A 22,171-nucleotide genomic window follows, 5' to 3' on the forward strand; every position below is an offset into this window, starting at 1 on the left:
CTCCGTAAATAAATGCTCCTTGAAGGAATGAGTGAACACATTCTGCAGGTGACTGCCTTATCTAACGGAATTTTGGGGCTCAGTATCCCTACTCACTGGTCTTGGTCCTGCTTTTGAGTCATGCACCTACGAGTGTGTTCACATTTTCAGAAGCCCACCCCTGTCATCTGTTACGTGGCTTCCCATGATAGATGCCTAAAAATGTCCAGACTCTTCAGCTGATCTTTTGTCCTGGGTCCAGCCTGGTCCTTGAAACAGTGCTCTGGCTGTCAGTCTTCAGATTCTGACAGGCATCGCTGAAGGAGGGCTCTCGGGGGACCACTGCCCCCCACCCACCTGAATCGCTATTTCCCCTTCACCTGAGCCCATCAGGAGGGCCCAAGGCAGCCCCACTGGATGAGCCAAAGGAGAAGTGAAGAAGGGGTCATCCTGACGGTGGGGACAGGCTAACATGCCAGGGGGGTTTCCCTCCCGCCACACAGAGGAGCCTCGATACTCCCCAGCAAGGGGATTTCCACTCAGGGACAGACAGCCCGGATGGACCTGCCTCAGGGAAGGGCTAAGAATGGGATAGGATTCTGACGGACACTTTCCTGTCTGGGTTTCAGAAGCACCCCCCACCTCAGACAGAGTCTCCCCCGCCCCCGCCCCCCTCCGTCACACCCCCCAAGTCCGTTGTCTGGGTTATTCACATTCCGCCCCCCTCCATCACGTCCACCCCCTCAAGTCCGTTGTCTGGGTTATTCACATTCCGGAAGCGCTGATGTGGCACTAAATATTCCTCGGGCTCCAGCCTTTTGCCCCAGGGGCCCAGCGTCATCTCTCCCAGTCTGCTTTCTGGAATGTTGTTGGTATGAAGTTCTCTGGTAGGTGAGGAGAAGGGCCCTCCCGCCTGGGATCTGCAGCCCTGAGTCTCGGTCTTTCTGGGACTGTGGTAACAGATCTTCTCTTCCCACCTAGATTCTTCTCGAGCGGGCTCCCCCGTCCTCACTCCCTCTCCCGCCTACTGTGCCTGTCCCTGACTTAAAAGAGGTTAAGCAATGGACCCCAAGGCGGACAAAGACCTCAGGAGCAAACACCTGTGTTCCCTCTCCTTCCCAGAAATTCTACACTCCCCACCCCCTTCCCAGATACACTGATAGGACAAGCCTGCAGGGGCTGTGGCCTCTCCCTCCCTACATTCCCGGCTTCTTCCCTCCACTGTGGCCTCCCCTCCCCCTTCCCATCCTGTCCCCCAACTTCAGCTTCTCCCCACTCCCACTCATCCCCTTTTTAATTAGTTCCCTTTTGGGGCTTGTGGAGATAAGGGGAAGGCACAGGGGCAGAGGGAATTGCCAGATTCCTTGTGCCTGGAAAAGAGCCTGGCACGTAATAGATGCTTAGTAAGTGTCTGGAATTCCAGTCACTGACAGTCTCGTCCCAGCCCCGGCCAGGTTCAGTGAGCCGCCACGCTAAGATGTGGCATCCCGAAGACCTGGATTTGGAGTCTGGTGTTCCCACTTGCTAGCTAGGCAAGTTACTTCATGTTTTAGAGTCTCAACTTCTTCTTCTGCACACGAGAATGATAAAAATCGTACCGAGTTAATGAGGCTATCAAGAGCATCAAGTAACACACATAGAGTGCTTGATATATGTGTGTCCTTAATAAATGGTAGCGCCATTATTATCTCTTAATTGCAATTCTCTTCCGTCACCCAAACTCCCTTTCAACCTCACCTGAACTGCCAACAATTTCTCTATTGGATTTTATGTATGTTTATGCGTGCCAGCTTGCTGGCCAGCGTGCAGCCTCCTTGAGGCTAGGAGCACCCGGGACACAGCAATTGTCTTTGTCTTCCACAGAGCTTAGCACACAATAGGGCTGGATTCCAGAGTTGAATGAATAAGTGAGCACAGCCAACTCCATAGCTGACCTCTATGCTTCTTGAGGGGGAACGACCCCCCCTTTCTATTTTGCCGGTGTCACCCAGGGTCTCGCCCAGAGCCCTAGCACCCAATAGGACCTCCAGATTACCAGACCCCAAATACCCCAGTTGTAGGCCTCTGCAACTTCTTGTTTGCTCTCACATCTTGACCGGGTAATTGTCTTGCCTCCTCCCCGCTTCTTGCCCAAACCCAGGGACTGTGCCTACCCCCCTCCCCTCAGATGCCGAGAAGAGAAACGAAGGTCCAGATGCTCTGCCCCAGCAGGCACGGACGGCCAGCAGGACAGGTGCACTGTGGAACCCGGTGGGACTGGAGATGTTCGGGGGTGGGGGGCAAGCGGGGGGGGGGGGGCCAGTGAATTGCCGGCTGAGGGTTGGGCATGGGGAGAGGGAGCCCGCCTGAAGCCGGAGCCAGCCGGCTGCTGGCCTGCATTTTGTCCTCATCCTCCCTTTCATCTCGGCCCGCTGAGCCTGGGAGTTTCTCAATAGAGCCAGCGTTTGGGGAATGCTCCGCGGGGGGCTGAGAGGGCTGGCCTACGAGGGGGGCATTCCAAGCATTCTTTACTTCCCGGCCAGGAGGAGTCTGGCGGTGGGGGCCCAAAGGGTAGCAGCTGCCCAGCACTGGAGGAAAGGGGATTTCTTGGAGGGAGAGAATAAAGGCAGAGGGGTTGTCTTCAAGCTGCGGGGGACAGAGATGGCTGGGGGAGGGGTGGGAGAGGCGGGAGGGGCGGGTGAGGGCAGGGCGGTATAATCCACCAGACTCGGCCCTTCCTTCACCGCTGAGGGCGAAGAGCGAGGTGGGAGCCCCATTCCAGGGTTCTCCCACCTGTGTGCTCGGTGGGCTAGAACCGCAGATGGCCACAGCTCGGGAGCCTTTTGGAACTAAGAGCTGGACTTTTGCTGTTGCTGCTGTTTTGCTTTTCTTAGGCAGGTGCCCCAGTTTCCATGGAAAATGTGGGTTAAGAGTCAAAGGCCTGCACCCCCCACCCCCAAACAGACCAACAGAGGCTATTTTTCAATCACGGTTCTGGTTTTAATGGAGGGGTTCTTTCTGGCCACAGAGGAAGGGAAGAGGGACCATCAGGTAGACAGAATTATGGTGGGAAGGAGCCAGAGACCCCCTCCTGACAGTGCGGTGGGACATGTGATTGATCCCCTCCCCCCATGATCAGTAGGGAATCACTGCAAAACCCTCTCCCTGTTCACAAAACGGAGGCGTCACAGTGGATTTCCCCAGAACGTAGTATTCACATTATTGAAAAGAGCTAGAGTCACTTAAAAAAAAAAAAAAAAAAAAAAAAAACCACAGGGCTGAACACATAAAAATAAATAAGGGCATCCCAGGGTCCAGAAAGCCCAGAGCAATAGATGCATCTGTTCTCAGTAGCAGGAGCAGCTTGGAGGCCAGAGAGCTTCAGAGTCTTTGAGGTCTAAGGTGGGGTCCAGGAGAACCTGGGCCCCTTGAGATGAAGTTCGATAGCAGCAGCCTGAGCCTTTTCAAGTCTTTTAGATCCCTAGCAGCGACTCGAAGAGGCTTGGGCCGGGTTTGGAGGATGGGAAAGAGGAGAGAACTTTCGAGGAAATAGAGGCTGTGTTCTCTTACTGTTGAGATAAAATAAAGAAGGGTGCGCCTTAGGAGACCATTCCTAGGACACCCCAGGCACATTCAGGGGATGCCACATTCCAGTTTTAGTGGTTGGTGGGGATGGCACCTGAATCTGAAGAGTTTCCATTCCCACCTTAGCAGAAGTCACCATGCACAAAACTTACTGCAAGGAAGAAGACTGGCTCTGCGAGAGTGTTCCTTCCTGGTGTCTGTGGCTCTACCGTGTGAACCAGAGGCGGGCAGCCTGGACCCTGGGCCACAGGCCTTCCCCTCCTCTCTCCACTAGCTTTCCCTCTGCACTCTTCTCCGCCCCACAGGGCCAAAGACCTGGAACCCTCAATGCACTTGACTTGCCCACTTCCCATCCAGCCCTCTCTAGGGCTCAAGTGCAAACCACCTCGGCCTTCCTGGCCGGGATACTAGTCTTAGGAGGCAGGGGAAGAGGTGGTGGTCTCCCGTCAGGGTGCAGCTGCATTTTAGAGCCTAGCCAGGATGGGGCAGCGCCGCCGACCCTCAACTGAGCTTTGAGCAGACCCCCAGTGCCTGGCGGTAGGCCTCGGTCACCTGCTGGCAGTCTGTCAGGGAAAAGCAGCTATCCCCCAGGGGCTCCTGCCACCAGCGCCTCAGGCCCCTGTTTCCAGGGCCCTCTGCGGGGGGTTCCTCGAGCCCCATGAGGTTGTCCACAGACACGCAGCCCCGCAGCAGGGGGTCCGGGAGCCGTTCAGGCAAGTCCAGCTGGTCAAAGGACTCAGAGGACAGGATGCTCTCCTCGCTCATAGCCCCCGAGGGGCGGCTGGCCCGGCCCAGAGGGTGAGGGGAGGCCAGTTCGTCCAGGGAGCCAAAGGTGGTGGGGGCTGGGAGCTCCAGGGCTGCGCACGAGAACTTGCCATTGTGCTTGAGAATGCCTTTGCGATGGAGGGGCCGCCCTGGAGCCTGGGGGGGCTTCTGCTCTTCGGAGTCCCCACTCACAAACACGTCGCCTGCATCCAGGAGCTCCCCGGACTCACTGGGTTCAGGAGACGAGTAGTAGCCAGATTCCCGCTGCCGAGACTTCTTGAGGATGCCCTTCCTGGGGAGCAGGGGGACGGCCTGTCCTGGGCTTGCGGGGCCCAGGCCGGGCTCGGGGTCTGCCCTCGCCCCTTCTGACAAGGCCGGTGACTTCTTCTTGAGAATGCCCTTTGGCAGCTTGAGGCTGCCTCTGCTGGGGCGGGGACAGGGATCGTCAGCCAGGTCCCCCTGGAGAGACTGGGCCATGTCGTTCTCCTTGCGGGACTTCTTGAGTGAGTGCTGGCGCTCCAGGCCTGGCGCGATGCCCCCGCCTCCAGGCGCGTGCTGCTTGAAGAAGCTGCAGACCTTGGCCCCATTCTCCAGGAGGGGGCGAGACGACCGCCGGAGCCAGTCAGCCACGGAGGCCCGGCCAGACTCGCCGCCAGGGTGCGCGCCCTCGTGCAGAGCCTCCTGCTCCCCCACACAGGTGGCATAGCCCCAGTTGACCCACCAGTGACTGGCCACATCCTCCAGGGTGGCTCGGCGGGTGGGGTTCACCATTAACAACCACCGGATCAGGCCACAGGCATCTGGAAGACAAGAGACAGGGGCTTTAGAATGGCAGCTGCGAGAACGGGCACCCTGCAGCCCCTATCGCTGGTCTCCCCCCATTTTGGGCTAAGACTTCTCACTCCTGGGTCAGATATGTCCATTCCCACCTGCGCTCCGTACACACCACCGCCCAGGTGGCTCCCCACAGCCTCCAGCTTGCAGGGATGGACTCTGCCCGTTTCTTCTTCCATCCCTCGACCCCTCAGGACCCCGGCCCCTTCCTTAGCCTTGTACGTTAGTGTACTCTCCTTCTCTTGGCTGAATGCAACCCTGAGGGTAGGGACTGTGCTCAAGTGTAAACCAAGGTTCTCACACCCTTCTTCCTCCCTTCTCTGCCCAGTGTGAAAGGACAGAGACTTCCAAGGATGAGGAAAAGTCTCATCAGCAGCAAAGACGGTCCAAGTTCAACTACCAGAAGCCCTTCCCAAAGAGGATATAGCATCTCACAATGGAGAGAAGAGATACCCCTTCCTCCTCGGACGGAGGTCACAGATACTGGAAGCAGAGAGATGACAGCAGGAGGTGGGGGAGGGGAGCCAACCCCATCGACAGTGGGTCGTCCTCTTCCCTGCCCTTGCTTGGTTCTGCCTCAGGAGCTGGGGGGGGACACACGGGGCCTGGATGAGAAGACTCATGCCCCTCACTCACCGGAGGGTTTAAGCGGCTCCCGGTAGGACCCGTTGCTGATCTGTTTCACCAGCGTCTTATGGTCCTGCCCATCAAAGGGCATGGTGCCATGCACCAGGATGTACAGGAGGACACCCAAGGACCAGCTGTCCACCTGAGGGAGGGAGGGCGAGAGAGAGAGGGAGCGTGTCAGCAGGGATGCCTGCACGCCACAGGCTGTAGGGCTTCTGAGAACACCAGAGAAGAAAGGGGTACACGCTGGAGAACTTAGGGGCCGGGGCATCTGAGGGCCACCTCCCTCTAGTACCCAGGAGCAATGCGGGTGACACTGTAGAAGGGACTGAGGTTCATGAGGAAAGGTGTGGTCAATCACCTGCCTTGGGAGGGACAGCCACTGACAAGAGCAGGGGTGAGGTCATCCTTCTGGGCTAGGACAGGTGGTTGTGAGAGTACCCACATCTCCAGGCAGCCTGGCTGGGTGCCAGGAAAGAGAACGGGAACTGGGAGGGTGAGGGGGCACCAAACCAGACCAGGGGTCAGGAGACAAGTCCTTGTCCCAGTTTTACTGCTCCTGTGAGGACCTGGTAAGTCACTACTGTTGTGTGAAGGGCCAGGTTGGGGGGAGGGGGGGCGGCGCTGAGCTTTGGTCTCTGAAGGAAGGAAGAAGCTGGAAAGCTAGCCCACCTCTGTCGGAGGATCTAGAGCCATAGGGGGTGCTGAGGCAGGGTGGGTGGAGAGTAGAGACTCACCTCCGGGCCCGTGTAGGGTTTCCCGTTGACGATCTCAGGTGAGGCGTACAGGGGGCTCCCGCAGAACGTCTGTAGGAACTCACCCTGGCGGTAGAGGTTGGAGAGTCCGAAGTCTGCAATCTGTAGGGTCAGGTCAAATACAGGCGGGGATCACACCAAGGCCTGGATTGTTCTGCAGCTCTTCAGCCCGCCCCTTTCCAGATCCCAGGGAAACCCCGGTCCTTGCAGGAGGAGGAAAGGGTGCCTGTGACCCCTGTCCCCTGTGGCACTGACGATAGCTCAGACCCTGCAAGAGAGAGCCTCGCGGAGGTTACGTCAATGAGGAATGCCTAGGCGTGTGGGGGCTCCAGGGTCCTCACTGTTCCCCAGGCCCCTTTGTTCATGCTGTACCCCACTCCAGCGATGCACTCTCCTGCCTATAAACATCCTCCAGACCTGGCAAGCCCACCTCCCCCAAGACCACGAAGCCCAATGGTTGGCTGTAGTCCCTGCTCATCAGTCTTCCTCCTCATGCTGTCTTGTCAGCATGTTCCCCATGCTCACCTCCTTCTGCCCCCACCCCTCCTGCAGCTCTTAGGGGATGGGACTCAACAGACACCTAGTGACTAAAGGAAGGGTCCTCCAGATACATGGAGAGAATCAACTTCTCATGCCAACCCCATGGCCCTCGGAAGCAAGCCAGCCCCACCAGTGATTACCATGCAAGGCTGCCCTTCCTAGCAAAGGGCTCATCTCTGCCCAGACCTGGGGGCGGGGGATGGGGGTCAGCCCAGTAGGACTAAGAAGCAATAGTGAAGTCAGAACAAAGATCAGAGCTGTGGTTATAGCCCAGGAGAAGAAATCTTCTTCTAGGACTCCCTGAGCCATCTGATACTGAGAGGGCCCAAGCCCATCTTCTCACTTCCCAGGGAGACCCTCTTCCCTAACTGCCCTCAGATACAAGCAGAGGCCAATGCCCTGCTTCTCCCTGCCTCTTCACCCCCAGCAGAAGGTCATGTGTGCCCAGGGTGGGGAGGGGCTGTTTATGAAACTCTGGCTCCCTCATTTATGGTTTTACTGGCCTCTTATCAAGCAGTTACCATTTGAAGCCCATAAAGAGGCATATGATTGGTACAGATGGGAAAGTGCGTGCCTGTCTGGTTATGTGAGTTTATTGGCTCTGGCTCCCCTCCCCTGCTTAGCATCAAAGAAAGCTCCACCTGCTCCGGGAATTGGCTGGGTAAGGGGAATCAACTCAGTACCAAGGCGCTTCAAGGCATGAGGTCAAGGGCCACTAAAGGGAAGGGCCTGTGTCCTGAGTTCAGGAAGATCCTGAGTGGCATCCGAGTGCAAGATCAAAGCCCTCCCAGGTACCTGCAGGGACCAGCCTTTGCCCTTTCCCTCTTCCAGCCCTGAGATCTGAGTTTATCTCATCAGCATGAACGTCTCAGACCCAAGCTTAACTACTGAGGCATGGGGATTCGGCAGCTGCAGGAGGCAGAAAGCCGGTGCTGGGATGCGTGGTCTATGGAGAAAAGACCCAAAGGGCTACCCAACTGCAAGAGGTGCATGTGCATGTGCACATGTGTGTGCGTGCAGGCAGGTGGGGGAAACTCGGGCCGTGACCCTCTCTCCCTGACAGTCCCAAGGTTATGTGCAAAAGCTGATCCTAGATCTAGACTCTAGTTAGCCTCTGACGTCAAGAGCAGTGGCTGAGGAGTCCGAAGACCTTGGTTCTAGCCCAGGCTCAGCCCCTCCCTTGCCATGGGATCTTGAATAAGTCACCCATTATCTTGAGGCCTCTGTTTATCATCCGTAAAAAGAGGTCCTGGAAAGGATGATGGCTGAGTTCTCTACTGCTACTAACATCTAAGTCTCAGCTTTGCTCAACTCCTCTGGAGTCCCCTAAGCACTTAGAGATAAGTGCTGTGGTGGGGTGGGGAAGCTTCCGGAAACAAGAGGTGGGGCTCACCTTAATATTTCCATTGGCATCTAAGAGGATATTCTCCAGCTTGAGATCACGGTGGACAATCCCATTCTAAAAGAGAAAGGGAGGAAGGATGGTCAGGGGAGGTTGCCAGGAGGGTCAGGAGGCCATGCAGGCCTAGCCTGGAAAGTGAGGTGAACACAACAGGGGCTGAGCTAGAGGAGCACAGGTCGGCTAGGGACACCCATCTGTCGGAGCACAGTGCAGACAGACACAGGCCCTTCCACTCCCAAGGGCCTCAGGCCGGAGGCCCCAACATCCCCCAGGCCCCGAGTCCAGATGGAGTTTTGCCTCTGTTTCTATCTCCCTGTGGGATCCTGGATGGATCATGGAATCTGTCCGGTGCCAAGCGGCCCTGAGAACAGGCAGGAGGGCCGGGCAGGAGGGCGCTCACCTGGTGGCAGTAGTGCACGGCGGAGACGATCTGCCGGAAGAAATGGCGGGCGTCCTGCTCGCTGAGCCGCTGCCGCTCGCTGATGTAGTCGTACAGGTCGCCCCGGCTGGCGTACTCCATGACGATCACAATCTTGCTGCTGTTCTCAAACACTGGGGCAGAGCAAGGCAGGAACGTCAGGCCCTTCCAGAGTACACTGTTCCCCACTGGGGGGTCACACACGCCTCCCTGGCCCCAAACCCAATGGGACCTCTCTGCAGGGATGTCTGCCAACGGGATGGGACAGTGGCAAGTAAGAGCAGGAAAAGGGGCCTCTGAAGCTCTCAACGCCTTGCAGGAACCATGAGGCAATAAGGCCAAGGGAGCTGGCCTAGCCTCCTTCTCTTTGGAAGTTCAGGAGTCGTAAAACGACCCTGCAAATTTCCTAGGAAGGCAGGGATCAATGGATGAGAAGGCAAAGTCAGGTTTTCTGGTTCAAAATCTGATACTTTTTTTGCCCTTATGAATGCAGGGTTGGGGTTTAAATCCTGGCCCCATCACTTTCTAGCTGGGTGACTTTGGCAAGTTATTTGACCATTGTGCCTCCATTTTCTCCTCTGAAGAGTGGGCGATCAGGGCAACCTCACAGGACTGGGTAAGAAACAGAGAAAAGTCAGTGACCTCTCTAGGGCTGGGCGAGCAAGGTGGTGGAGGGTTAGTCATAGAAACAAGCTCTCAATAAATGGTACCTACTGTTATATTTATGATCGGTCTCCTCGTGCATAAACTTGAAAAATAATTACCATAATAATGTTTGCCTTCAGGAGCAGAAGGGGGATGAAAAGGGGTATGAAGGTGGTCTGTAAACTATACAGTACCATGGAAAGCTGAGCTAGGTATCTATTACCCTCAGCATCTTTGACTTCCTGGCAATCAGCCTACCCCAAGCTCACGTGGCATTTAGGCTTTGTCCTGGCTCTAGCCGCCTGGAAAGGTAGGGAAGGACCGGTTTGCCCAACTGGCCCTTTGGCTGGGTACGTGTCAGGGCATGTACGTCTGTGACATTGCATCTTTGTGTCAAACGAGTCCTAGGAGTTTGGCTTGCTCAGCCAGCCCCAGAGGCACTGTTGTCTAGCCTGTGACAAGGAGCTGAGAGAAGAGGCTTCTTCCCAAGAGGAATCCCAGGTGCCAGGCTATGGGACATATGGCCAGGCGCCAGGAGGACTGTGCTCTTTTCCACTCCCAAGTGAGTGAGTGGACCTGATGCGTGGTGCTCCAATCCCCTGGGAGGATCTAGATGAGATCCCACTGCAGTGGCTCCTCCCTATGTCTGTAGGGGTGCATCCACCCTTTGTGTCATGAAACTGAAAGTCAAGAGCCAGCCAGAGGACATTCTGGGGAGCAGCTAGATTCCCAAGACTGGAGCCTCCTCCTAGTTCAGATCCCCTGAAGACTGGCAGGGGATGGATGGGGTGAGGGGCCTGCCTGTCACCCAGTGACTGTGACATCCCTACAACTGCGGAATCCATGGTGCTGGCAAATCCACAGGCTCAGCTTCAAGATTCAGTTCCCAGCCTGAGATAGAGGTATGGGTGTGGGGGAGAATTCGTGCACACACACTCTCTCTGCCCAGTCACCAAGCTCAACCTGGCTTAACCAATACTCTGTCATCTACCCACTCTTGCCTCGGGGAGATACAGAGGGATACAATTAGCCTTCTCAGCCATTTGCCTGGGATCCCCGTGGGACAGGCTCAGGCCACAGGGCCATGTCAGTAGCTCTGCTCTTCATCTGCCTATGAACAGAACCTAAGAGAGGAGACTTCTGTCTTACTTTCCACCAGGAATATTCAGACAGAGGGCAAAGTCACAGCCTTCCCTCCCTTCCTCCTGCTGCTACTGCTATGGCTTGATTCCCACCTAACTGGTATTATGTAAAGGCTGGAAGCAGACAGGTGTGTGTGGGAGGGTGCTCCCCCTCTCTTACTCGTCACCCTCTCTTGCTCACTTTGTTGTCTGGGTCACAGGGAATGGGACAGATGGAATAGAAAGCCAGCACTGATGTCAGAGCAAGAGAAGGCTAAGAAAGATGAGAAAAGGTAGGAGCCAGCCCCATGGCAGGAATGGTTCAGAGTACAGGTCAGCTTCTCAGAGGCCTGGCTCTTGGGATGTGTGAAGGATGACACCTACGCACCTGAGACAGGTGCCGGCCTCTCCAAATGTTCCAGCCTCCCCCAGAACGCTAAGGATCTCCTCGGGTTGGGGAGGTAGTGTTCAATTATGGAAAACCTAACAATAACAAGAAAGCCTATAGTCCACGGAGTTCCTCCTGTGAGCTAAATACACAGTGACATTTCATTTGATCTTTGCAACTAGCCTGTGAGGTAGGTGGGACTGTCCCATTCTACAAATGAGGAACGGAGGCCCACCCAAAGCCTAATTCAATTAGTTGCCCAAAGTCATAGAGCTGGGTTTCAAATGCACCTTTTGTCCAACTCTTAAAACCTAGGTCTTTTCCACTTCTTTGTGTTCTGTTCTGACTGCTCCTACACACACACACACACACACACACACACTGCTTCGAATGCCCTGCCACTGTACCTTCATGGATGGCAATGATGTGGGGGTGGTTGAGTGATGACATGATCTCAATCTCTCGCCGAATGTGCATCAAGTCTTGCTCATCTTTGATTCGGTCTTTCCGGATTGACTTAATGGCCACCTGGGAACAGAGAATGCAGGAGACTGAAGAGAAGGTTTGGGCAGAGAAAGGCATCCTTAAGATATTCTGGGAGTTCTGTCCCTGGCCACCTGCGGCTGCCGGGAAGGCCAGAGCGTGCACCCAGCGAAGCCATTCCATCCCCCACCAGGGTACATGAGAGAGAGGCTGGAGAGCCCCTTCCCTAGAGAAGGTTTAAACCTGGGTTGGGTGCAGTCTACACAGCAGACAGGACTATGGGCCGTTGACCTCGCTCAGAGTCCACGGATGAACAAGGAAAGTGCAACCTGCATTTGTAAGGCCCATGCTTTGTGATTTACAAAGCAAATTTACCATACTGTGCCATGATGACAATTAGGTCAGCTTTGCTCGACACTGATCCCTGATGCCACGCGTGGTGCCTGGCACACAGTAGGCACTGAATGAGCACGTGCTGCATTAGAAAGAACACTGGTCCTCCCAACAGCCCTGAGAAGCAGCCACACAGAGTTTCATCACCCTCATGTAAAGATGGGGAAAACCGGTACCCAGAGAGGTGAAATGACCTGTTCAAAGTCATACAGCTACTAACCAGTCAAACATGAAGGGACTTTGACCCCTAATGCTAATTAAAAGAAGCCAGATGCACAAGGGCAAATGTTCCATTCTCCTTATACGAGGTGACCAGATTAGACACACGCATAGGACAGCAAGTAGACTAGAGATGACCAGGGTAGGGGGATGGGTAGAGGTGGGGGGTGGGGGCTGGTAGAGGCAGGATTAGGGGTAGTGGCTGCCGGGAGTTTCTGTCTGGGGTGATGAAAAGATTTTGGAAATGGATAAGACTGATGGTTACACAACACTGTCATTGGACCTAATAGGTCACCGAACTTTAAGTTATATGTTCTGTATATTTTTCTTTTTCTTTTTTTTTTAAAATTCTTAATGTTTTATTTATTTCTGAGAGAGACAGCGAGAGAGAGAGAGAGAGAGAGCAGGGGAGGGTCAGAGAGAGAGGGAGATACAGAAAGAATCTAAAACAGGCTCCAGGCTCTGTGCTAGCTGTCAGCACAGAGCCCGATGCGGGGCTCGAACCCACAAACCATGAGATCATGACCTGAGCCGAAGCCGGATGCTTAACTGACTGAGCCACCCAGGCACCCCTGTTCTATATATTTTTCTACCAAAAACATCAAAACAACACCAGACCCTTCAGTCTAGGTAAGGAATGTCCCTCTCTTAGCAACAAACAAACAACTAGACAGTGTCCTCGGGGCTTTGCGATCTCCTCTGCAAAGGTGAAAATACCACAAAAGGAGTCAGCCTTCGGGCTGTTAAGTGTGGTGAGTACAGGAAGGGCGGAGGTGACAGGAAATGGAGAAAGAAGTGTCAAGATGCCATCGCTGGGAAGCAGAACTCTTAGATGCTGAGGAGTCTCTGTTCTTTCTCTGCTCCGTCCCACTCAGCAACCCAGTGGCAGGGACAGAAAGAGAGAGGGCCTGGGGAGTCAGGGGTCAGGGGACTTCCTCCCAGCTCTGGGCTCTGTCGCTGTCCCCAGAGCCCTAGTGAGCAAGTCCCGCCCCCGCTCCGAGCCTCGCTCTGAGCCTCGGTTTTCTTTTCTGTGAAAAGGCTGAACTAAGTGTGAGGTGCTTTCCTGCTCTCATGGTGTGAGATGAGCTCGGTCCACAAGTGGAGGGGCGGGGGTGGGGGGTGCTCAGGCTCTGGGTAGGGTGGGTGTGGGCAGGGTGTCACAGGGCTGGTCAGTTCCTGACAGGTCCTGTCCAAGGTCACGGATGGTAAATTCAAGATTTTCTTTTCGGGGGAGGTGGACACGTTGTGAAAAAATCCGACAGCACAGCCTGAGGTAAACTGCTCCTCATTCAGTTTCCCAGGAGGGTTTGCCTCCCCTCAAGGTTTTCCAGGCGACAGGGAGAAAAAGGAAACCACAGCTCCAGGGGCGGGGCCTCTAATCCGCCCTTTCACAGGGCTCTGGAGGCAGACAATGGCTTCCGGCTTGAGGGGACAGTGGCCGAGCTCCCCATCGGACAAGAATGCGGAACAGCCTTAATCCCACAAGGGGAGCTGCTCACAATGGCCAGGCCCGGTCGCCCCGGCAACGGGCCAGGGATGGCGTGCCCCTGGCCCTCTCCTCCCCTGGAGCTGCATCCGTGAAAGAGGGGAGGCCAGGCTCTTGTGTCCTCCCAGAGCAGGGCAGGGAGGACAATGGCAGCAGGAGGGACTTGTCATCAGGGGGCCTCGTCCCCAAGATGCCGGAGAGGCCCCTGCTGCAGCTGCAGGGGACAGGGCTGCCTCTCAGCGCCTTTCTCCACCACCCCCCCACCTCCCACCCCCCTTCTGCCCCAAACCACCCTGATGAGCCAAGCAGAAAAAGCTCTGGCTGAGAACTGAACAGAGGGGTGGGGATCAGGACGTAAGGGTCTGAATCCTCTTCCAACCATGAGGATTCTATCATTCTAGCACACCCTTCTGTCCACACCCCTTTCTCTTTCCCTGAAGAACTATGGACTAATTCTTTTCTAAACTTCCTTGTTTTAAAAATCAGACAACAGATAAAAGTCCTATAAGCTCTTCAGATCAAGAGCAATAAACATTGTGTTCATAGACAGTAAAAAAAAAAAAATCACATAAAAAATCACACAACAGAAACAGTTGAGAGCTTAAGATGCACATAGGCATATTGCAACTGTTTACACACAAACCTATATAATAATGAGATAAATCATCTATCATAGGCTTAGAGGGAGAAGTCTAACAAAGATAAGGCCCTAAAAGAAACGAGGTTCCAAAAAAGGGGGATCCGAGCAGTGCTAGGAGTCCCCGAATGGGTAGAGAGTATAGAAGTTGAGCCCCAAGATCCATTTCTTTCAACTTTCAACTCTGGAAGTCTGGGATTCCAATTCAGAATTGTTCATCCTCAGCAAACAGTTGCATCCTCCTGCAAACCTGTGCTCTGGCCTCAGAGGGCCAGGTCAGAGACCGCCCCCCCCCTCCAAGCGCCCCCATACCCCTCCACCTCAAGTTATTCACATTAGGTCCTAGAAGGCTACAGCTTGGTTGGTACTTCCTATGAAGAAAATGAGGTACGTCACCAGGCCTCCCAGCAGGTGACGTACCAGAAGAACGATGTGTCACTGCCTTGGTAGGGCTGGGCCACTCTTCCCCAGCCGATCCCTGCTCCACAGGACAGGCCCCTAGCCATGTGCTGGCTGGCTTCTCAAAGTCAAGGAGCTACAGCAACAGCTCAGGCCTAGAGGGAGCTCCGCTTACAGAGAGCATTCACCAACTGTTTACTGGTGAACACAAATCACAAATAAATAGTTATTGGCTAAGTCATTGGGCTGATCCCCGACTGATGGGACCGGTGCCCAGATAAGATTTTCTGCCCTTCTTCCCAGCCATGGGTGGAGAGTCAACCTCGGTTACAAGGACTAATTCGAGGGACCTTTGTTCTCATCTGCAAGTTGGTTGGGCAACTATGTTCTAGGATTAGAACAAACTAACTAGAGTCAAGGAGGAGGGTCAGGACACCTGGGTGGCTCGGGACGCCTGGGTGGCTCAGTTGATTGAGTGTCCGACTTTGGCTCAGGTCATGATCTCGCGGATCATGGGTTCAAGCCTCGCATCAGGCTCTGTGCTGGCAGCTCAGAGCCTGGAGCCTGTTTCAGATTCTGTGTCTCCCTCTCTCTCTGACCCTCCCCTGCTCATGCTGTCTCTCAGAAGTAAATAAAAATTAAAAAAAAAAAAAAGGAGGAGGGTAACGATTGCTGAATGGATCACCCAGAGGTAGGAAGGCCACATGGCTGGAGATAATTCTGGTTCATCCCGGTATAATTATTAATAGAGCCCCTTTTACTCCCGAAGTACCCAAGTTTAGATGATACATTATACGGCCACCCTACTCAGAGGGGGCAGGAAACCCAGGCACAACAATTATGTGATAATGTGAATGTGAATGCTGGAGCAGTGGAGTGGATATCAAGAGCACAGGTATCTGGCCCTTATTTGTCCCTAGGGCGCCATGCAACTCACGACAAGTCGCTTAAATGAGCTGGTTAACTGGCGTGGCTAGTTTTAATGCCCTTATCTGAAAACTGAAAGGGCATTTATGCCTCAAACATCTGCTAAATATTACTATGTGCCTGGTGCTGCGCCAGGTGTTAGAAATTTAGAGAAACATTGGATAGTCCCTACATCAAGGCCCTCAGCCTAGTGGGAGGACTGGCAATTAAATCCATGCCAGTCTAGTGTGACAAACAGGACAGCTGAGGTCCCGGCCTGCCCAGGGGCTCCAGGAGCGCAGACAAGAGTTTTCTTTGCCTGGGGGAACAGGGAAAACCATCTCTGGGAGAAAACTTTGTTCTTAGCTCTTAAAGGATGAATGGCGTTTGCCAAGTCGGGGGGCGGAGGGGAGCAGAGGGGTGGTAAGGCAGGCAGGAGCAACAGGGCATTATACGCAGAGAGAAAGGCTTGTGCAAAGGCCAGAAAGAAAGGAACCATTCACGAATTGGTAGGCCTCTAAGCTCCCTTGCAAATTCTAGCATTTTCTCCTGAGAAATGGGTCACGTGACCCAGAAATGGGTCACGGGCTACTATGCCAGGAAGGTGCTGGCCAAGGACTGTTGTAACGGGTTTATTTAGCGGCCCTAGGCTCGATCTGTGTGAACCTGTCTGGGCCAAAGTCCTATAGATGCTGGCCCCACATCGCTAAAGCAGCAAGGCTTCTTCCCCCACTGCATTTTGCAAATGGCAAACAACTGAAGTCCAGAAAGGCACACTCACTCTTCCAAGGGTCCCTGACACACTGAGGTGGGATTACAGTGCAAGACTAAGAGTGTCGCCTGCAGAAACGGTCATCTCACAAGACAAAGTCTCCCTGCAGGTTCCCCGCCCTGCCTCTAGCTCCCTGCTTCCCACCCCTGGAGAAGGGAATGCCTCACACTGGCCTTGGGCCAGGCCGTGCAGGGCCACTGGCAACCCCGTCCCACTTACAGACACACAGACATTTGGGGGAGATACATGTTGCGCCCCCCTCCCTCCTGCAGGAACTCAGATCAGGACTAATCTGGACGTAGGCAGGCGAGGATGGCAGAAAGGTCTTAGAAGAAGATGTCCAGGTGCCGGGCCCAGGTCCCAGGAGACAGGATGCAAGCCGGGCATTTCTGGTCATGGCCATCACTAGGAGTTGGAGCCAAGATCCTTGACTCCTCTCTGGCCCTGCACCAAGCAGCTGCTCTCTGGGAGGTAGGGCAAGGAGCTCGAGGATGACCCATTTAGATAACGGAGGAGAGGTTAGGCTGGCCCGGCCCAGGCAGAGTGGGGATGGGTCTGGGGGTGGCTCACCACCTCACCAGGCCTGCCAGAGGACCAGGCGGGGAGCAGGAACGGGCTCCCGGCACGAGGGGAGCTCGAGCCGCCTCCCCAAACCCTGTGCCTTGCCCGCCCCCTCCTTGCCACCCTCCTGCTCACTCTGCCAGGTTGTCAGGGAAGGCGCTTCCCTGCTCAGCCCTCTTGTGTGGTTTGGCCAAAGCCCAAGGACAAGAGTCGCCGGCAGCCGGAGCCTCCCTCCCTGCTGCTGAGCAGGCAGGTGCGGGAGGAGCTGGGAGGGCAGCGTCACACACAAGAGGCCTCGGGCGGCTGGCCAGGCAGAGCCCTCCTCTGGGAGCAGAGGCTAAAGGAGAGGACTTTGAACAAAGCAAAGACCAAAGTAGTTTGGCTTAGGGAAGCTCGGCACGACCCATTCTCCGGCTCGGGGCAGGACAGACCCAGGATGGGGTATCCCAGGAGAGGGCAGGGCCAAGCAGAGCCAGCCTCGCTGGGATAATAGCACTGTGTGCATCAGCGGCTGCACTGAGCACTTTCCATATATTATCTTATGTAACCCCCCGAGAACTCCACGAGGCAGGAATTATTATAATCCCCACTATATGGTCTGATTCCTTCATTGACAGACGAGGAAACAGAGATATAGAGAGGTCACATAGCTGGTAAGCGAGAGAGTCTGACCCTTACAGTCTTGAGTCTGAGCTGCCCAGCCTTCCTGACGAGGTAAAACCCAGGAACGTACAGTAGTTCACCCATCCGCGATCCCTCAACACAGTCAGCATGGGTGGGGGTGGGAGTTATTTCCCAGTGACTCTTCCCAGCCTCAGCACCGCCTGGAGCTCTGGGGAAGGCGGCCGGGGCCAGCTACTGGAGTGACAGAGCACGCTGAGGCAAGCCCAGGCTCAGCTCAAGGCCATCTCGCAGTCCGAGACTCCCTGTTGGTCATCCATGGCCTGGGGTGGTCAAGTCAGGAGCCTGCGTCGCAGGCATGCCATTAACCAGCCACAGGACAAACCCCATCCTCTCTCTGGCCTCAGTTTCCCCAACTGTCAATGAAGGAAACAAACCAGCTCAGTCATTTTCAAACGTTTTGAAATGCCATGCAGTAGTCCAGGACATACAAGACACACAAGCCTCTGTCCCAGATGGCTATCCACTTGGACTCCCCTAAGGCTCTTCATGGCACCCCTTGGAGAGAAGACTGCCATGCAGATCACCCCAAAGGCTTTGGTGGACTCTACCATTCCAGGGCCCCGAGCAGGTGTTTTTCTTTTGGGGGTAGGGGTGGTCAGGGGAGCTGGGAGAGTCACAGGAGGAAATGTCATTTGGATACCAGGAATGCGCTCGGAGACTAGAAGACCCAGGGCAAATATTTGTTTTTCCTTTGATGCCCTCCTGGAGTAGCCATTAGCCCTGCCCCTCCCCCCTCCCCCTGGACAGTTTCATCTGGCCCCTGATAAGAATCTCATCTACATAGGTTGGGAAGGAGAAGTATGCTAGAAAGGGAGAGAGAATATTGGGATTGGAGTCGCCCAGCAGGCTTTGCTCTGAATCTAGCTCACGAACTGAGCCAGTCCCGTGCCCTTCTCCTCCACAGAAGATCCTGAGGCACCAGGTCAGTCTCTCTTAAGGGAGGACAGTGAAGAGGCAGGGATGGGAGTGGAGTGGGGGAGATGACGCCTCACCAAAACGGAGAAACCACTAGCACAGCAGGCAGCTCCAATCCAAGAAGGAGGGAGACTCTGAGTGCGTTCCCAGTAGAAGTACAGGGTGGTCTGTGGATCAGGGACTTTCAAGGCAGGCCCACTCCTAATGACCTTGGGTCCCTGTGCACCACCAGAGGCAGGAAGCCAGGGAGTACCTTCTGAATTCTCTCTGTTCTGATGTAATAAGAGCTGGAGTCCCTGTTTCAGCCTTGAGGTTTGAAAACTGAAAGCTGATTTATCTCATTCCAGAATCAATGATCTCTCACACAGACACACACCACACACACACGCACATACGGTGACCCAGGTCAAACGTCTGATGGGATCTCAACTTCAGTCTCAGTTTCCCAGTTTCTGGGCTACCCCAGTCCCCCAGCCCAATCTGTCTTTCAACAAGAGGCACATGCGTCGAGCAGCTATTTTCCAGCTGAGTGCCTGACAAAGCCTGAACCCAGCAGTCTCTCAACCCTGGAGCCTCACCGGGCCCTCACACTTTATAGAAAGAGAAAGAAAAGGAAAGCCAGGAAGTACATGATTGCCCAATAGCTGTAACCTGGCAGCAGGCAACTGGGGACAGCGCCAGGCCTTAGCAGGAAAAACATACTCGGTCCTATTGATGAGGCCATAATCCACTCCCTTTCTCCAGCATCCACTCTCCTTCACCAATGAAATGACTTCTTGAATTTCAAACCAGTTACTGGCTGCAAAAGCAAACAATCTGGGGAGGTGACTGCTCCCACAGCCAATAGGGCCAACCGCAGACACATGGGCAAACACACACGCATGCACATCTCATAACCAGTACCCACTTGAATGTGCAAAATAGCTGGTCCCTAGACCACCTGCCCTAAAAAGCTTGCTAGGATGCAAGTATCTGGCCCCATCCTAGACCTCTGGAATAGAATCCTCTAGAAGTGGAACCAGAGAATAAGTATTTTAAAAGCAGCACCCAAGGGGATTCCTAAGCATGTTAAGTGCAAGTTTGTTAACTAACTTCTGGCCAACTTGCTACCCTTCCAGGGCTTGCCTTTCCAGATAGAAGTATCAGTTCTGACTGCAACTTCTATGTATCAGGATCAATTTAAAGTCACATTTGTACTTAATGGAGGAACACGGGGGAGGAGAAGGGGAAAAATAGTTGGGGGGAGGGAGGGAGGGAGGCAAACCATGAGAGACTCTTGAATGCTGAGAACAAACTGAGGGCTGATGGGAGTGGGGGAGAAGGGATGGGGGGGTGATGGGCATGGAGGAAGGCACTTGTGGGGATGAGCACTGGGGGTTATATGGAAACCAACTTGACAATAAACTATTAAAAAAATAATAAAGTCACATTTGTATCCCATCCAATTCTAATAGCAGCTTGTGAGGGAGGCTGTGGGATTTTTTGTTTGTTTGTCTTTGCTGAAGGGGAAATGGTATAGAGAGATGTTCAACGTCTCACAGATTACTACTACTAATACTACTACTTCTACTGCCTATACCCACCCACCTCCACCCGCAAATTAACTAGACGTGTTTCTGCAAAGGCCCCTCACCCAAAGGTATCTTGGGACACAGTAGTCTTTACACCAGAGCCTGGTTTCACATTTCCCAGAATAAAAAAACGCATCCTCATGAAACTCTGAGTCGTTTTAGAGCCGGAAAGGACCTAAGTGTCAGGCTTACTTGCCCCCCACCAGTGCAGATGGCCACGGTATGCTGGGTGGCCAGATTATAAGAACTGAGTGGAGAAACTGGACCTCATACATTCATTCAACCACACACTCTCATTTACTAAATCCATACTATGAGCTGGCACCTTCTACTTCCTCTTCCTATTTCACTCTTTCGGATAGGCTGCTCCAAGCAAAATTCAACTTAAATCTCATCTCCTTTAGGGGTTTTCTCATCTCAAGATAGGGCACTATCCTTCATGCACCCTGCAGCAATAGTCCTCCTCACTTATTGGGCAAACATCGTATGCGGGCAAGTGTTGGGATTCTCGGGTCTACGACCATTGTCCCTACAGTCATGGGCAGACGTATCTGCAATGGATAACCCCCGACCCCACTACACACACACACACACACACACACACCCTCAGCATGGCAAAGAGACTAAATACTGGCCACCCCACCGAGGAAGGCACTAGCCTCCGGCCCAGCCTCCGTCTCTCACCGCCCGCGGACGAGTCCCGAGCCCGCCCGCCCCGCGCCACGAGAGGGAGCCGCACTTACCAAGCGCCCCGAGCTCTCCCGCGCCTTCTTCACCTTCCCGTAGGTACCCTTGCCCAATGTCTCGAGGAATTCGTAGCGGTGGCGCAGGTTGTGCTTGTGGTGGTGCCGCTTCACTGCCTGCTTCTTCATCTGCGGCTTAGGCGACTTGATGAGCCCGTCGGGCAGGGGCCGGACGAGCTCAGTGGCCGGGGCGGCAGCGGCCGCCGAGGGAACCGGGCCGGGCCGCCGGGGGAAAGCCAACGGCTCCATGGAGGCCAGAAGGTAAGCGAGGGCGGAGGGGGAACGTGCTGCGCGGGGAGAGGTAGAGCCCGGGGCACACGTCCCGCACCAGCGTTGGGAACCCGCGGCCGCCGGAGAACGCGCGGCAAGTCGCCGCGTTCCAAGTTGTTATAAACGCTTAGAGCCGGAGGCCCTGGCCCCGCCCCCCTTCGCGCCCATTGGCCTCCTCGGGGGCTGTGTGTGACCAGAACCGCCCGCATTGGCTCGTCCGCGCCTTCGGCCCCGGCTCCTCCCCCAGTCCAGTCTGGGAAAGGTGTCAAGGGAGCCCCGCCCACCTGGGCCGGGGGCTAGGAGACCTCAGTGGGGGCTGCTTGGCGGGATGGTACTACTGGGATCTGGAACTTTTGAAGGACCCTGCAACTGCTCTTGCTTCTGAGTGGCACTCTGTCCTGCTTAGAGCCACCTGTTGTCCTTCCACTGCACTGTGTTCTCTGTTACGAAGGGGTAATCTGACAGTACTAGATGTCACCAAAGTATTTCTCCATCTGAGTAATTGGCATCTCTCAAGCCAAAATCTATGAAATCCCCGGACCACTTCTTTAAAACCGTTGGGGGTGGAGGGGAATGGAGAGAGATGGAGGCTGAGTTCAGCCAAGTGGGAGGGCTAGTGGAGAGCTCTCCCAGGGCTCTCCCTCCACCTGCCTTCAGTTAGATTAACTTTAATTGTATCCCAGAAACGTGGTTCTGGAAAGTTCTTATCTCTTCATCAGAGAAGGCTTCTAGGGCTGAGTGGCTCCTTCAAGACATAGAGGTATTTATGAAGCTCTGGAAGGAGCTGGAGCAGACAAAGGGAAACACTCATCCATTTGAAAAATCCATTACCGTCCTATTATTTTAACTTGTGTTTCCTAACTCTGTATACAGCTGCCCCCTTAAAGTTTTCCTCTCTGTGATTGCAGAGCCAGGAGGACTGGTGGTAGGTCATGAGATTTGGCTTGGTGTTTAAGGCCTGGAGCACAATCATTTATAATGAAAAGAAACTACCCATAGTCAGTCCTCCTTCCTCTAAGTGCAAAGAGGAATAGGGAGAAAGAGACATTTCCCTTTGAGTCTTCATGCTAACCCAATATTTTGAAGTGGGTCTC

At 54.4% G+C, this 22,171-nt stretch overlaps 1 protein-coding gene across 1 annotated transcript; it reads right to left on the reverse strand.

The window, feature by feature from the left end:
- Positions 1 to 2,936: 2,936 nt before the first annotated feature.
- Positions 2,937 to 21,171, reverse strand: NUAK2 (NUAK family kinase 2). The gene is made up of 7 exons (XM_039227552.1): positions 20,808 to 21,171; positions 11,446 to 11,566; positions 8,867 to 9,018; positions 8,458 to 8,523; positions 6,507 to 6,626; positions 5,779 to 5,911; positions 2,937 to 5,108 (listed from the first exon to the last, which is right to left on the reverse strand). The coding sequence occupies exons 1-7, from the start codon at positions 21,054 to 21,056 to the stop codon at positions 4,045 to 4,047; spliced, it is 1,905 nt and encodes a 634-aa protein (XP_039083483.1). The 5' UTR covers positions 21,057 to 21,171; the 3' UTR covers positions 2,937 to 4,044.
- Between the last annotated feature and the right edge of the window lie 1,000 nt (positions 21,172 to 22,171).

Source organism: Hyaena hyaena, unplaced genomic scaffold (genome assembly GCF_003009895.1).
Source record: "Hyaena hyaena isolate Hyena2069 unplaced genomic scaffold, ASM300989v1 scaffold_28, whole genome shotgun sequence".
NCBI classification, from domain to species: Eukaryota; Metazoa; Chordata; class Mammalia; order Carnivora; family Hyaenidae; genus Hyaena; species Hyaena hyaena.